The 15,529-nt window shown below is 35.5% G+C and overlaps 1 protein-coding gene across 1 annotated transcript; it reads right to left on the bottom strand.

Annotated features, from left to right (window-relative positions):
* Positions 1-10,637: 10,637 nt before the first annotated feature.
* LOC123537981 (type I iodothyronine deiodinase-like) lies at positions 10,638-12,776 on the bottom strand. The gene is made up of 2 exons (XM_045321938.2): positions 12,767-12,776; positions 10,638-12,378 (listed from the first exon to the last, which is right to left on the bottom strand). Exons 1-2 carry the CDS (start codon positions 12,774-12,776, stop codon positions 11,627-11,629), a joined length of 762 nt encoding a protein of 253 aa, XP_045177873.2. The 3' UTR covers positions 10,638-11,626.
* Between the last annotated feature and the right edge of the window lie 2,753 nt (positions 12,777-15,529).

Raw genomic sequence — 15,529 nt, 5'->3', positions numbered from 1 at the left:
CTTCTCAAAAACCAGAAGCCCTAGAGCTTAGATACATGACATGCAGCATTGCCTATTAGACCTCTACTAAAGTTGTTCAAATCATGACCCCGCCCCAAGGGTCACTTGATTTTACATAGATTTCTGTAGGAAAATCTTCAAAATGTTTTAAAAAATAAACCAGAAGGTCTATAGCTTAGATATTTAACATGTAGCTTTGCCTAGTAGACCTCTACAAAATGTGTTCAAATCATGACCCCCGGGTTCAAAATTGACCCCTCCCCAGGGGTCACTTGATTTTACATAGGAAATTCTTAAAAAAAAAAAATCTAAAAATAAACCAGAAGGCCTATGTCTTAGATATTTGACATGTAGCATTGACTAGTAGACTTCTATAAAATTTGTTCAAATCATGATCCCCGGGTGAAACTGACACCGCCCCATGGGGTTACTTGATTGCACATAGCGAAATCTTCAAAATTTTCTAAAAATAAACCAGAAGGTCTAGAGCTTAGATATTTGACATGTAGCATTGCCTAGTGGACCTCTACAAAATTTGTTCAAACCCAGGGTCAAATTGACCCAGCCCCAGGAGTTACTTTATTGTACATAGGGAAATCTTCATAAATTTGCTAAAGATAAACCAGAAGGCATAGATCTTAGATGTTTGATACGTAGCATTGCTTAGTAGACTTTTACAAATTTGTTCAAATCATGACCTCCGGGGTAAAATTGACTCCGTCCCAGCGGTAACTTAATTGTTCATCGGAAAATCTTCAAAAAAATTCTAAAAATAAACCAGAAGGCCTAGAGCTTAGATATTTGACATGTAGCATTGCCTAGAAGATCTCGACAAAATTTGTTCAAATCATGATCCACGGCGTCAAATTGGCCCCGCCCCAGAGGTTACGTGATTGTACATAGGAAAATCTTCCAACAATGTCTAGAAATAAACTAGAAGGCCTAGAGCTTAGATATTTGGTGTGTAGCATTGCCTAGTGGATCTCTACCAAGTCTGTTCTAATCATGACCCCGGGATCAAGCTTAAATGCAAATCTTCATAGCAACCATCTAACTAGGTGAGCGATATAGGGCCATCGTGGCCCTCTTGTTTACATTTCACACTTTCTTTGCAGTCAGATTGTTTTGAAATATATCTTGCACATACATACAATCATGTAAACTGATTAAGTATTCGATCTAAGATATTATGACTAGCTTGACTTGATATTTTAGATGTTGTTCGGCCGCAGGCCTTCCAGTCATACAGAAGATCCTGGTTCGATCACACGAAGGGTCACTTCAATTGATATTAGTCACCGGAAAAATTAGGAGCACCAGTTGTAGTTTCTCAGTTTGATATTTATTAAGGTTTTTGCAGAAATTTAGCCAGTTTGGAACATTCAGCAGGCAGTGATGTACATTAAAATCATTCTTTATAGAGATAGGGGCTGTTTTGCCAGAATGTTCAGCTGTGATACACAATTTAAGTTTGTTCAGTGTAAATGGTCATGGTATGCATGTTTCATGTACAGAGTGCACTGGATGCCTGTAAACTGTAAGATTTGAGTGAAATAGTCATTCCAGAAAGACTCATAAACTTTTTAGTAAGCTCACATATTGGACTTTTCAGAGCTGTTTGGCTCATTTTACCTAGGGTAGCCATAAATGAATGATCACTGAAAAGTATATGACACATTTATGTACAAAAGCTATTCATTCTCATATTTGCCACATACTGGGCTGCTTAAAAAGGGCAAATTTGACAGCTACATGATTTTTCTTAGTTCAAATTTTACATTTTCGTATGAGTAGACGACGCGTTTTGACGTGCTTTTTGAAATATGAATAATTTTCCTAAAATTGGAACAGTGTTATTGTAATCCGACTTGAAGTGGCTCTTAATTTGGATAGATATATAAATAAGGATTACATGCTGTGTTTTTTTTTTTTTTTTTTTTTTTTTTGGGTGAAAATCTCATCAAACGAAAAAAGTTATTGTTTCTTCTCTTGAGAAGGAATACTTAGGGCCGGTAAGTCACACTTGACTGAACAAGTGACCTCGAAATCTGTTGTCATTACGAGCTGGCCAATCAAACTCCGTGACCTTAGAAATATTCTCTGACGTTAAACATATTATTTCCTAATTGAGGCGACTCTGACTGAACGCGTTCCACGGATAACATAGGATGATTGATTGATTCTTTTATTTCCTCCATTCTTAAAGAGCATTACATGTGTACAAACAGATAGACATACATCAGCAAATTCACATGTAAACAACAAAATAAATATTATCGTTTCCTTCAATTGCATGGTCCGATATGTGAAAACAAATCCCATTGAGACCCTCTAATTATATGTAACAAATTCGCGCAACATGTGGAATTGGATTGACCGGGTCAAATGTGTATAGCCAGTGTGAGTGTATTCTTATTGCCGTATTTACTCCACTGAAAGTGGTAACGTATTTACTTTGGTGTTGGATTTAACAATTTATGTTAGCATAAATACTAGTCGGACAAATCCGACGTATACAGTTTGTTTTATATTGTGACGGTCAAACTGCGGTGGCTGCAAAAGTCAGAAATTAAAAAGCAGCCACTCAGCGACAGTAAACTTGTTTACATAAGTACTTGACATTTTTAGGCAGTATATAACAACATAGTTTTTTTTTTTAATTTTAGTGTTTTTTTTTTGTATTTTGGTACAGAAATAAACGCACCCTTGGTGCAAAATGTAACGCCCCCAGGTGCGCTTAAAAAGTAAGTAAAGTTTCTTCTTGACGAAAGTCCTCACCTGATGGAACAACTTATTTCCAGCCGAGCTCACGGCAGGCGTCATTTACCTCCCCAGCATCCAGTCTAGACCGATACTGTTAGAACCAGTACCAAATTAAAGTAAATCACCCAGTACTGAACACTAGTCGAGATATCAGCCGCAACCGGGAATCGATCCGGGTCGGATCACTGGCGTAGTCCAAACTGCTAATCATTGCGCCACTGACTCTCTGATTAAACGGGAGGATACGGAATGCCAATATGGTAGAATAGTCTTGTCCTTGTGTCCGATTCTGGAGTTACGCACACTGATGACCAATATTTTAAACAGACATTGCAATCCAAATTTTACAAGATGATCATTATATATTTATTATATTTATATAGATGTGCCCTAGAAGGAACTTTTGCTATGCTTTAACTTGTAGAATTTTGCGTTTGTTTTTTGTTTTTTCATCTGGAAATTACGCGATATTGTTTTGCTCAGATTTGACCGATACCATGTGTAACATTGAAAGCTCTCAAATTTTAGTGCATGGTTCAATAAAGATTAAACTTTCAGATTCAATTTGTTATACATCTGTATCGGTAAAATATTGTTTTGTTTAAAGAGAAAAATAGGTCTAAATAGGCACAAGACCACAGTTATTTGCCCTTGGTTGACAATAAGGAAGTGGTTACGCGGAAAATAGTTCCTCTGTTTGATGGTGAATATTGGTGAACTTTTGAGTGAAAGACTAGTCTGTGTTCAGACCGTATGTTTGGTTCACCGGAGATAACTCCTGAGGCAATACAAATTTTGTATCATTATGTCCCTTTTATTCTCAAAACATATAGATAATCAGAGCCAAGACTGATGAAGTCAAAATATATAAAAGAATTATTTTTTCTAAAAAAAAAAGATTATCTAGTCGGTAGCCAGACTAGTGAAAGACCTACAATAAATGGCATAATTTAATAGAGGAGATATGAAATAGTAGGTACATGTACAATCTGACAGAATGAGAATGTCAGAATATGCATCACATGACTTTTTGATAGGGCCTGTTTTGCCTGTTTGCGGCCATCTAGAGAGTATTCTTCATACGCTTGTGATTTGGTTCAAAATGGTGGAAAAAAGAGCCGGTCAACCCCATGTTATTGTAGCTTTTTTTCTCTTGAATAATTATGTCGAGTTCAGTATTTGTAGGGGGGGGTGGGGGGGGGGGTTGTTTTCTCTTGAATAATTATGTCGAGTTCAGGTATTTGTAGGGGGGGGGGGGGGGGGGGGGGGGGGGAATGGTATGCATGCAAAATTGCAATAGTGTCCAGTGCCTATATAGAACATATAGTAAAAATAACTGTGGTCTTAGGCCTGATATATTACCATAAGCCGCCATAAGTATTTGTAATTGCATTTATGAATACTTCTGACCGTTTTACTGAAATTAATCCTTTTTTAAGCATTTAGAAACAAATTATTGTTTAATTAACTGGTACGTAATATATTTTTCAAAAAATAATCCAACATTTCTAAACAGATTTCCAAAATGAAGGTCTGTAAACCTAGCGGAAGATGTAGTACCTCAAATAACTTCTGTACCGTTTTGAAAACGTTTCAGCACTTTATAAAAGTGTTATCTAAACCAGTCAATATCTAACCATCATTGGACCAATATCTCTTTTAATAGGATAGATATCGTAAAATGATATCTGACCATTATAGTTTTGCTAACTGGTTTTAGGTCCGATATCGATCAGATATCAAACCGACTATCCGTCACTGTTGATACTCGTCTTTTACTTGACACTTGTTGTTTTTGATGTGTTTAACACATATGAATGGTTAGGTACTGACTGAGGGGATTTTAATCATATCTTACACACATAACACTAGGCCTAATGTAAGCCATATTTTTATATCGCGCAGACATAGCGCCTACCCGCCAATATTCCGACTGCTGTCTATCCAACTGAAAAGTAAAGTGTAACATACCTTTGAATTAGAAATAACGTGTAATGTTCCTAGCGCCGTCATTTCATTGTTAGCCATATTAGAATACAGTATCAACATGTTGATGAAATTCATGTACGTTGTAGTTAAACGCTACTGACGGAATGAATGATTAAGACTTAAAAAAAAAAAAACAAAAAAAAAACAACATAATACAGGTTTTCGTATGATATGAATCGGAAATCTTTCAAGTTGTGTATTTTGCTGATTATTCCTCCGAGCACCGGACCTGCGGACCTCCTTTAGGCAAGGTAGCCAGAGGAAAATTTTACATTCGAGATATCTGTCTCACTATATGTTTTAACAAAGGACATTCTACATAGTTTGTCAGCTAGTCTAAGACATAGTCACCTTAGCGATAGGACCCATTTCATTGTTCAAGATACTAAAGGCGTAGGTACTTCCCTGGGTCATATAACTCGTATCCTGACAGTCAGAGTTCTGGTCATTTAGTACGGGGCAGATTATTGCTTTTCTCCAGGGCGACGGTATTAAGATGGTATCGGATATTAACTGGAATAATTGTTGTAGTATTTCTGTAATCATGGGGAATTTAAGTACTTCATATGGTATGTTATCGTGATCACAAGCAGAGCCTGACCTTGCGTGCATAACAATGTCTGTTAACCAATATTTCGGTTCATTTGCTCATTGGTCACATATAATGGATCCTGCATGTTTATTTCCAATAACTGTTTATGAAGCTTTACCGGGTCATAATGTACTTCGTCGAAAATACTGTCATTTCCCACTGCTATACAAATGACTGAAATCCATTTTCCATCGCTCAAACACGTTTTTCTCATTTCTAATAATATCCCCATTGTCCACAATTTCTATCGGTATAGATTTATAGATTTATATTTATTGGGGCCAAGTTTTGTTTTTTTGTTTTTTGTTTTTCCAAAATTCCGTTGGATTTGAACTGGAAATGTCCTCTATTTCAACAGCTTGAGCAAATCTGTATGCTCGTTCCAACTGACAAAAATTAAGAATTTCAGGACCGCCTCTGTGGCCATGTATTAGAGAGCCCGCTTTGGGTGCTGAAGGTATAGGAATCGCTCCCTGGCTGCCTCATACCAGAGACTTGAAAACATGTTACTTGTAGCTTCCCCTCTTGGTGCTCAGCGTTAAAAGGATAGTTCTAGTACTGGTCAGCCCGGTGTCAGTATAATGTGACTGTGTGGGGTGTCATGTCACACACTAAGATTTAATTAATATGAACTTCCTCTCTGCTATAGAGAAATCGAGTAAAAAATCCTTCCTGAAGTCCATACGTCGAATTTCAATACTTGATAAAATTACCGCCATGGTCATATTTTGCCAAGGTACGACCATGGCATACGTATCAGTTAAAAGTAAAAAAAAAATGATACCAATTTGATATATGAGCCGCGCCTTGAGAAAACCAATAAGTGGCTTTGCGACCAGCATGGATCCAGACCAGCATCCGCGCAGTCTGGTCAGGATCCAATCTGTTCGCTAATGGTTTCTATAACTGCAGTGGGCATTGAAAGCGAACAGCGTGGATTCTGACCGGACTGCGCGGATGCGCAAGCTGGTCTGGATCCATGCTGGTCGCAAAGCCACTATGTTGACTTTCTCGTGGCGCGGCTCATATCGTTCTGCCATGGCAAAAAGTTCGATCTGCCTAGAAAAATGAAATTTTTCAAATATCTTTAAAATTGTACTGTTACGAAATTGAATAATACTCACGTTCAAGCAGGTAAGTAAACAACTTTAGATTATTCTTATTTTTTTGTAAAGCGTGTCTAAATAATTTAAATATAGGTTAGTATTCCCCAAACACACACACGTACCCTCATCCATGCTTTCTTAAACATTGTTTTATGCATACTCCTTCTTTTATGATTATGATTCTTCACTTCACTTTCAAAAACGTTCAATACCTGACATTCCAGTGACACTTGTTATCTTTATATTGAAGTAATTTTCGTTTTAATAAACGCAGTGGTCAGATTTAAAAACAGGTTTTGTAATAAGTTTAGTTCTATTCAGTAAGACAATTCCCATATGCATTAATTGAAACTTTGAACTAACTTTTGCCATTCATGAATTTTTAATAAAGTAATTGAAAAGGATTTATAAATGTAACCAAAAATTTGGAAAATTATCTGCTTTGTTTATTTGATAATTTCCGAATTTTAGTTTTACTTTTTATACAGCTATTTTAATTGACCGTCGTTTATATGACTGAAAAATTGTAGAAAAAGACGTTAAACCCGGACACACACACTTTTAGTTGAGATCTTGCAAACTGAGCTGTTTTTGTGCTATGAAATAGTTGCATTTGAAAGCTTTGGTTCACTATATTTTCACACGGCAAATGAAGGTCACTCATAATGGCATGGCATGTTCTTCGTTCGTACTAAACATAATGATGTTCCAAAATTTTTCAGTTATATTTTATGTTGTTTTGATGTCTCAACATAAAATTACTAACATCAACAAAACTTTTAAATTAGTATTTTACAATTTGGTAGGTATAAATGTTTGTTTTGTTTACATGTTTCATATATTTCCATCCAGGGGAATAAAGAAACATACATTTCAAAATATCTTATCATTTGAAATAAGTACACTACATAATCAAATTAAAGAATAAAAAAAATTAACAAGTTTCAGTGAGAAAATTTATACTGGTGCAATTTTATTATATCAACATTTCAAAAATTTGATATACAGTCTTTGTAGTATTTACTTTTTTAGATATGTTTGAATGAAATGAGAATAACAACATACTTTAAATTTTTGCAGTCATAAGCTAATATGGGAATTATTAACTTGAAAAAGGTTTTATCTTACTGTTATGCTATCATAGCTTTAATATTTTTGAACATTGCCAGTGGCAACAAGGCTCAACATTATTTTTTGTGTATATCTTGCATTCATGTGTGATAAATTCACTTTTAATATTCTTTAATATAATATATGCTTTTCATCTTACTTTGAATTAAAAGATTATATATTTATTTGTCTGAAAATAAAGGTAAACGTATTGATAGATTTAGTAGCAATCTAAGAAAGCTTAAATGAAATAAAGGGAGGTAATTCCATTATGAAGTATATGATAGATATAATGAAGGGAGGTAATAAATATTGTGAAGTTAAAAGTCTTCATTTCTTTGATGAGTTAATTAATTGCTTTACATGTTGGTTTATTACAAACAAGTACGACTTATCATGTGTACCCGTCATGGGGGAGAATAAAAAAAGATATTTGATGTCCTTGTACTATAAAGTAGTTTCTGGATTTGTTTACATTCCATGATGAGAGTATCCCGGGAAAACACCCAAGTTTATTTTCATATCAGCAAATTCGATGAGATAGTCATTCAGGAGTTGTCTGTCTTCTAGCCCTACCTTCCAAAAATGTAATGGGAACTAAAATCTCTTTTAAAAAAATAACACGCAACATTTTAATATTGTGTTATCTGATGCACCAAGCAGTATATATTTGGAGTCTAAATGCTAAAATATCCAGTTTTAATTGTTTAGTTACAGTGTCTATATTATGTACATAAGCGAAGTATAATAACAACGTTGAACTAGTTTTAGATTTGACATTTATTACTTCCCTTTATGATAGAATACAGGAAGAATTAAAGTTATTGAAATGTATGATAGCAAAATAAAATGGAATTAAAAATTTCTGTAATAAGAAATAAAGATTTTTCGAATGTATATAATTTTGAACAATATAAAGTACTTTGGAAACCCTTTTGAAAGATTTAAAATGTATTATATATATTTACACTGCACTTCTCCTCTTCAGTTACATCAAATAAAGTTAGATGAAACGATAATTTCTCTTTCATCACATATTTGAAATCTGTCTACATGGCGGATGAATTCATTTAAATGATACGGTAGGTACTTTTAGTCTATACTGATCGTAATCACCTGTATGAGGGGACACTGGCGCCAGATCAGAAAGAAAATGCCTCTGTACATGTTATACCCTACCCCTAGGTATTCTATAAGAACCATGGTCATGAACGGGAAAGTGCACTAACCCGTTTCAATCGTACATTTCTCAACTTAAACGCGCAGTTCGGTGAATGGGTACCTAGTATATTGAACAAGCGATAATTTATCTTCCATCGTGCACCAGTCACATTGTCTCAATATTCCATATTGCTGAGATTATCAACATATTTTATGCTTTCGTCAACGTTACAGAAAAAACTTGCTTGAACTTCCCTAATGAACATCCGGTCTAGAGGTCACGGCAGTGCGCACATGTTTGGCGAAACGTAAACAAACAAAAACAGATTTTAAAAAAATCAAAATTTTACACTAAAACTCGAAATGATGAATGAAATTCATCTTGTATATGATCTTTAATTTGAAATCGTACATTGGTCTGCGTCTGTTCTGTATATTTTATTCATTTTGCACATTTTGCTGCATTTTCACATTTTAGCGAACACGTGTAGTAAAATGACGATTGACATACATTTTTACAACAGCCAATCAGAATGGTTTTGTAATCTAGAACGGAACTTCACCAGGGAAGTTCAAGCAAGTTTTTTGTGTAATGTTGAAATTACTATAAACTACGCGTTGTTTTTATAAGATAAGATGTATTGAAAAATGTGACCGGTGCACAATGGAAGATAAATTACCACTTGTTTGATATCCATAGTACACATTTACCCCACTGCGTGTTTTAGGTATGAAATGCGCGATTGAAACGGGTTAGTATATTTTCCCGTTCACGACCATGGTTCTTATAGAATACCTAGGGGTAGGGTATAATATGTACAGAGGCATTTTCTTTCTGATCTGGCGCCAGTGTGAGGGGACATCTTAAAATATTCAGTTGTGTAACATGCTGTAATTGTTCATTTAAAATTTAACAACAATCTGGCGGTTTATATCTTATTCTGGTATTTTTTTTTAAAAATTGTACATGTATGAATTCCCCGAGCATTTGAGTAATAGACTTGCATACGGTATGAAATGGAATTTCAACTCGCTTTTATCGGCAAAAAATGCCATACGACTGAATGTAATGCGATCAATACATTCTAATTTCCGGTGACACTTCTTTAAATTGTATTTTATTATTATTATTTTTTTTTTTACTCTTAGGCGTAAAAATTGTTTGTTTCCGGTATCCCGACCTTCCCTAAATTTTTGGCCCGACCCTAAATGTTTTTATGGCATTGGAGATTATTTTTTTCAACTGTTAAACAAAAAAAGTTGCAAAACTGCACTTTTTATGCTTTAAACATGGTCAGTGATGTTAGAAATCAACCGTCATGATGCTCTAAAGGCATAATCCCCTTATTTGTATTCATTTTTTTTTAAATAAAAATAATTTCAGAAAAAGTCTCACTTAATAAAAAAAATCCAAACTACCTACCCTACCGGAAACAAAGTTTTTTAGGGCTTATCTCAGTGCGTTTTGTGTTATTTTCAAAATAACTATCCCCTGCCTGCAAGAGATTTCATAATTTAACAATTTTATATGTAGAACGCAATATGATAATAATTTTAGGTTATCCCGATAAATGACTTTCTGTGTAAAATACTACACAAAAAAAAACCTCAGTCCGACTTGCATTTTCTTTATACCATATCATAAAAAAATAATAAAAATATTTGAGCCGCGCCATGAGAAAACCAACACAGTGGGGTTGCGACCAGGATGGATCCAGGCCAGCGAGCGCATCCGCACAGTCTGGTCAGGATCCATGCTGTTCGCTAATAGTTTCCCTAATTGCAATAGGCCTTGAAAGCGAGCAGCATGGATCCTGACCAGACTGCGCGGATGCGCAGGCTGGTCTGGATCTATGCTGGTCGCAAACGCACTATGTTGGTTTTCTCATGGCGCGGCTCATTTTGCCTTTTCATAACGAACAACAGCATACATAGCTTAAACTTAAAATAATTTTGTTTCAGAAATGATAGAAATGTATAATGGAAAATACTATTTCAAGATCTCTATTCACGAAAATTCTAAACTAATCAAGTGAATTTTAAAAGTTTAAAAGGTCGTACGAACTTTCTTATTGCTACAGAATGACTGATAAATTTTCAATAAACGATGAAGTCAAATCAGAAAAGACGCTGCTGTCATTTTTTACTTGAACATATAGGATGTGATCGGCATTAAATTAGTTGTTTGTTTATTCATGTTTAGTTTGGTTTAACGTCACATCGACATAATTACATGTTATATTTCGCGACTGCCTAGCTTTTGGTGGCGGAGGAAGGCCCCATCTTTCACTCCGGGTATTTTTCGTGGCACGGCCTGATCTTTGGATAGACGCATAAACCTACCATAAGCCAAGTGATGAATTCTTTTCAAGGTGGAATCTACGCCTAAAAAAGCGAGGTTTTAAACACAACGGATAATATAAAAATAATATGGCTGTCAAGTATGAGGCCAGTTACATAACTTTCATTTATAATAAGACAAAAATCAGGTAAATACTTGTTTTAAAAACAGAAACATACTTTAAAATGATGAATTATGATACAAAAATTGAAAAACAGTAATTTCGAATGTGAAACGAAAATATAATTGTACCTATAAGGAAACCGAAATGTAGTTACAAACGTATTTCATAAATCCGCCTCTAAATTTGAGCCGATCTAGTCATAAAATGCTGTATACCACATCCCTGTCTCCCAATATGTCTTTGTATAATATAATCATGCACATGTCACTTTTTATTGTGTATAGTGTAGACGCGCACACTGTTAACAATTTATGCAAAGAAAAACATGTTGCTTTATGCCAAAGTTCTTGACATTGGAGTACTACCAAACATGTCTTTTCTCTTAAAATGTACTGCTTGTAGGTAAACGGAAAGAGAAAATGATCTTCGAATTGTGTGACTTACGAGTTGGCGTATTTATTTAGCCAGTCTTCAATTTCTTCGACCTTATACCACATTGGTCCTCTTCCACCTTCGTACACTATGACCCCGTTTAGAACTATATATAACCTCTCATATAATCCACCATAAGCTTTATTTGCGTTATCATCCATCTTATCAACAACAACACGGCAATGTGGGTCTAGTTTTTCAAGTTTTCTTGCAGCAGAAAGACGGTCTTCTATACTCCGGTGAATATCTATATCATAATTATTTCTAAATTTCCAACCGTCCGATGCATGTGCTTCTTCTATATATATTATAAGAAAGTCTGCTTTGTCGCTAAACTCATCGACAAGTTGTGTAAACTTGGAAAGTTTCGCGACAAACGGAGGTCAAGTACAGCTGCCAAAGTTTAAAATAAGTGGTCTCCCCTCCTTTTGGAAGTTGAGTATATTGTGCGTCTTCCGGTCATCAAGGGAGATAACTTGAGAATTTGGCGCCATTTGCCCATACTGAGCTTCTTTCAATAAGTCTAACATTCTTGAACGGTACCATTGTTTAACATATCCAAGACAATATGTCGTTCTTTCATAATCTTTCTCGTCCCATCCAATCGCGTTCATTATAACGCCGTTAGCTTTTGTGTAAGCTCTATCCAAACGTTTCGATACATATCTCGCTAGAAGCAGTTTCACCACCTCTACAGGGAGCCAGACAAATGTCAGCAGAAATAGTCTTATCCATGTTACAAAAGTGTCCATTTCAGACTCTGTCAAAAATATCAGATAAATTAATTAAACTGAGTATCTTATGTCAATAGAACAATGTAAATGGATTGTGTGAATAATCAGTGTTAATAGATTTAACAAAATCATAAACAACATTAAACTGGAGAATAAGATTGGAGATAAAGAATTTATTTTTTTATATAATTTATAATTACAGTGCTTACTTACATTCTGGTTGGTCTTAACGTATTTGACATTGTCCCAAAGAATATTCAAAAACACGAATATCCTGCGTTTTATCTTGACACGTGTGTATATATATATGACATGTATTCACACCAAAACTCGGTTATAAGGTCATAAACTTTGATAAATCTTTCCTCAATATTTCACAACCTTGATGGACATGTCACGCGAGCGACATCATACGGTTGTCCATATTTCGCAGCTTATTCGTTTTGCAAGAGCTTGCTCAAAATGAGAGGATGTTTCAAATCACCAAAAAATATTACAAAGAGTTACTAATATCATAAACGTCGGAAGGCTTTCACTAAATTTTACTTAAGATGGTCCGAACTTATTAATACAATACTAACTTTAAAACACTTTTAAAACTTGGTTTTTCAATCCCTTGTATACTATGGAGATGTAGTTTATAAAATTCGAAAAAATTAAACATAGCTCTTTTTTTTAATAAAAAAAATGTAAAATGTGTTAAAAAGTAATCAAAAGAGGATACAATGCGAAACACGGCCAGCACAGTGCATGTGGTGGCTTTCCTATTTGATGGTGCGATGACTAATAAAGTGTAAGACTCCTCGATGCTTTTCTCTTAAATTCTACAAAAACGGACGGAATGAGTGGAACTTTGTCTAGCAGCTTGCTTAGTCGTACCCTTAAAAGTTAAGACTTTGGTGCTCTGACTTCAGATAAGTTGTTGAGTACATTGGTGTAATTATACCACAGATTGATCCTAATTTTATGTTTAATTTGATTATCTGGTATTTTGTCACTGATGGTAAAGCTTTCCTCAGCGGAGAGGTGTTGTGCAGAGAAAAATCAGAAAAATTGTTAATAAATCAGATAGCACAAAAATGTATATCTTTTAACATAGAAACTACAATAAGGATAAATTATTCAATAAGTTTATGTTGCTAAAATTTTAAATAACGAAAATTCTGTATGTTTTATGACACTTGTCAATACTTTATTGTTGTCTCAACTTTGACACATTTATGCACTTTAATCTTTGATAACCAGAATGTGATAAAAAGGCTTATAATTGTATTTGTGATAAGGTCATTGTGACTGACTTGATGACGGGACGTGGTAATGGTTGACACGTTTTCACACGCGTCAGAAATATTTACAATTTTAAGTGTTTTAGAACGTTTTTGGACATATATTTGTCATTCAAAGTTCTGGAAATATGGCATCTGACTATTAAGGTAGATGTGCTGCTTTAGATGAAGGGTTTACGTCCGTCGTTAGAGAAAAGAAACGGAAACGACACTCTACAGGTGCCACGTCGGCAGGTCAGTCGCCATCTTCAACACATCGTTTTCCTTCCAAATCACAATTTGCCGATATGGATATGGACAATAAAATGTCTGCTATGTTTGAAATGATGCTTGACTTTGGCCAGTGTAATCAAAAACTTGAAATGTTGAACAATTTTTCGTATGCACAACACGCAGTGAATGAAGTCAGTGAGGCCCGTATTAGGCTATTAGAATACAAGTCGTTGGACTTAGAAACCAGGCTCTTAAGGAGCAATCTCATATTTAACGGTTTCCCCGAGTCGAATATCGATGAGAGATGTCGTGATATGGTCTCTGAATTCCTGAAGGACAAATTTGGTCTTGACAGTGTTGCCATCGCCGACGCCTATCGTATTGGAAAAAGGAAAGTTGCACGCGGGTTTGGTAATGGTAGCCCACGTAGCAGAGCTATTCTTGTAACATTCTGTGATTTGCGCGATATTGAAACTATCATGTCTAACGTCAGAGTCTTGAAAGGCTCCAAATTTGGAATTTCTCATGACTATCCGCTGGAGATAAGGGACGCGCGCAAGGAACTTTGGCCTGAGTTCAAAAGAGCCAGAGATCAACATGGTTTCCGCAACGCCAGATTCGTGTTCCCGGCTGCTATACTTGTAAATGGGACTGTGAAACGCGACTTATTTCCCGGCTGGCACGCCATTCTACGTGGTTCGCGTAATTCCAATGTCAGGGCCCGGGTGGAGGAGAGTTATCAACGTTCAACTCGAATCTCTTCTCCATTAACCAGGGATGAGCAGAGTGCGCCACCCTCCCGTCAGCCAGAAAACACTAATATTCAGATGTCCGATTCTTCTGAATCTTCAGATGACGAACCGGTAACCTTAGGGGAACCTTCTCAGGTTCCAGTAGAAATTAACACTGCTCCCGGCTATTTACTTGGAGTCCACCCACCCATCTAGCAATCTGTACCTCCGGAACCCTCTGACAATGAAGATTCAAACATTGACAACAAAGCCTAGGATCACGTGGGGAACGTGACCTACTTCTGTGACAAATGTGTAAACTTGCTGTGTTCCTCCAACCAACTGTTTTGTGTTCATCTTTCTGAAAAATATAAAAGTGGAATTAATTCTTTAACTCTTGGATCTAAAACAGTCAAAACTGGAAATGAGGAATTATTTGTCAATTTGGATTTAAACAAAAACTGTGAAAATGCATTCATCAGCAACTGTGAAAATCGTAAGTCAAATGAAGCTTGTGAAAATACTTCCACTAACTTTGAAAGTGCCACACTCAGTCATGAAAACGTTTTAACTTGTAATTTATCCATGGTAAATTCTGTATCAAATAACTGTAGCCCAGCAGGTAATGAAAAACTTAAGATAGGCTCGCTGAATGTGTGCGGCCTTAAGGCCAGGCTTAACATTCCAGAATTCCTTGATATGATCTCTCAGTATTCTATTTTATGCATGGTAGAGACAAAACTAGATATGTATGATATTATTGACATTCCTAATTATACTTTTTTTTCAAAACCAAGGACAAAAAATGTGATAAGGAAATCTGGCGGAATAGGGTTTTTCGTTAAAAATTCTCTTTTAGATAATATTGAAATACTGTCAAGTGACAGTGACTACATTTACTGGCTCAAGATTAAAACAGATCAGTTACATTTTGTAATAGGGGCTAT

The sequence above is a fragment of the Mercenaria mercenaria genome, chromosome 18 (assembly GCF_021730395.1).
Source record: "Mercenaria mercenaria strain notata chromosome 18, MADL_Memer_1, whole genome shotgun sequence".
Lineage (NCBI taxonomy): Eukaryota > Metazoa > Mollusca > Bivalvia > Venerida > Veneridae > Mercenaria > Mercenaria mercenaria.
Note: the sequence above shows the minus strand (reverse complement) of the source record. Positions and strands in the feature narration are given on the sequence as shown.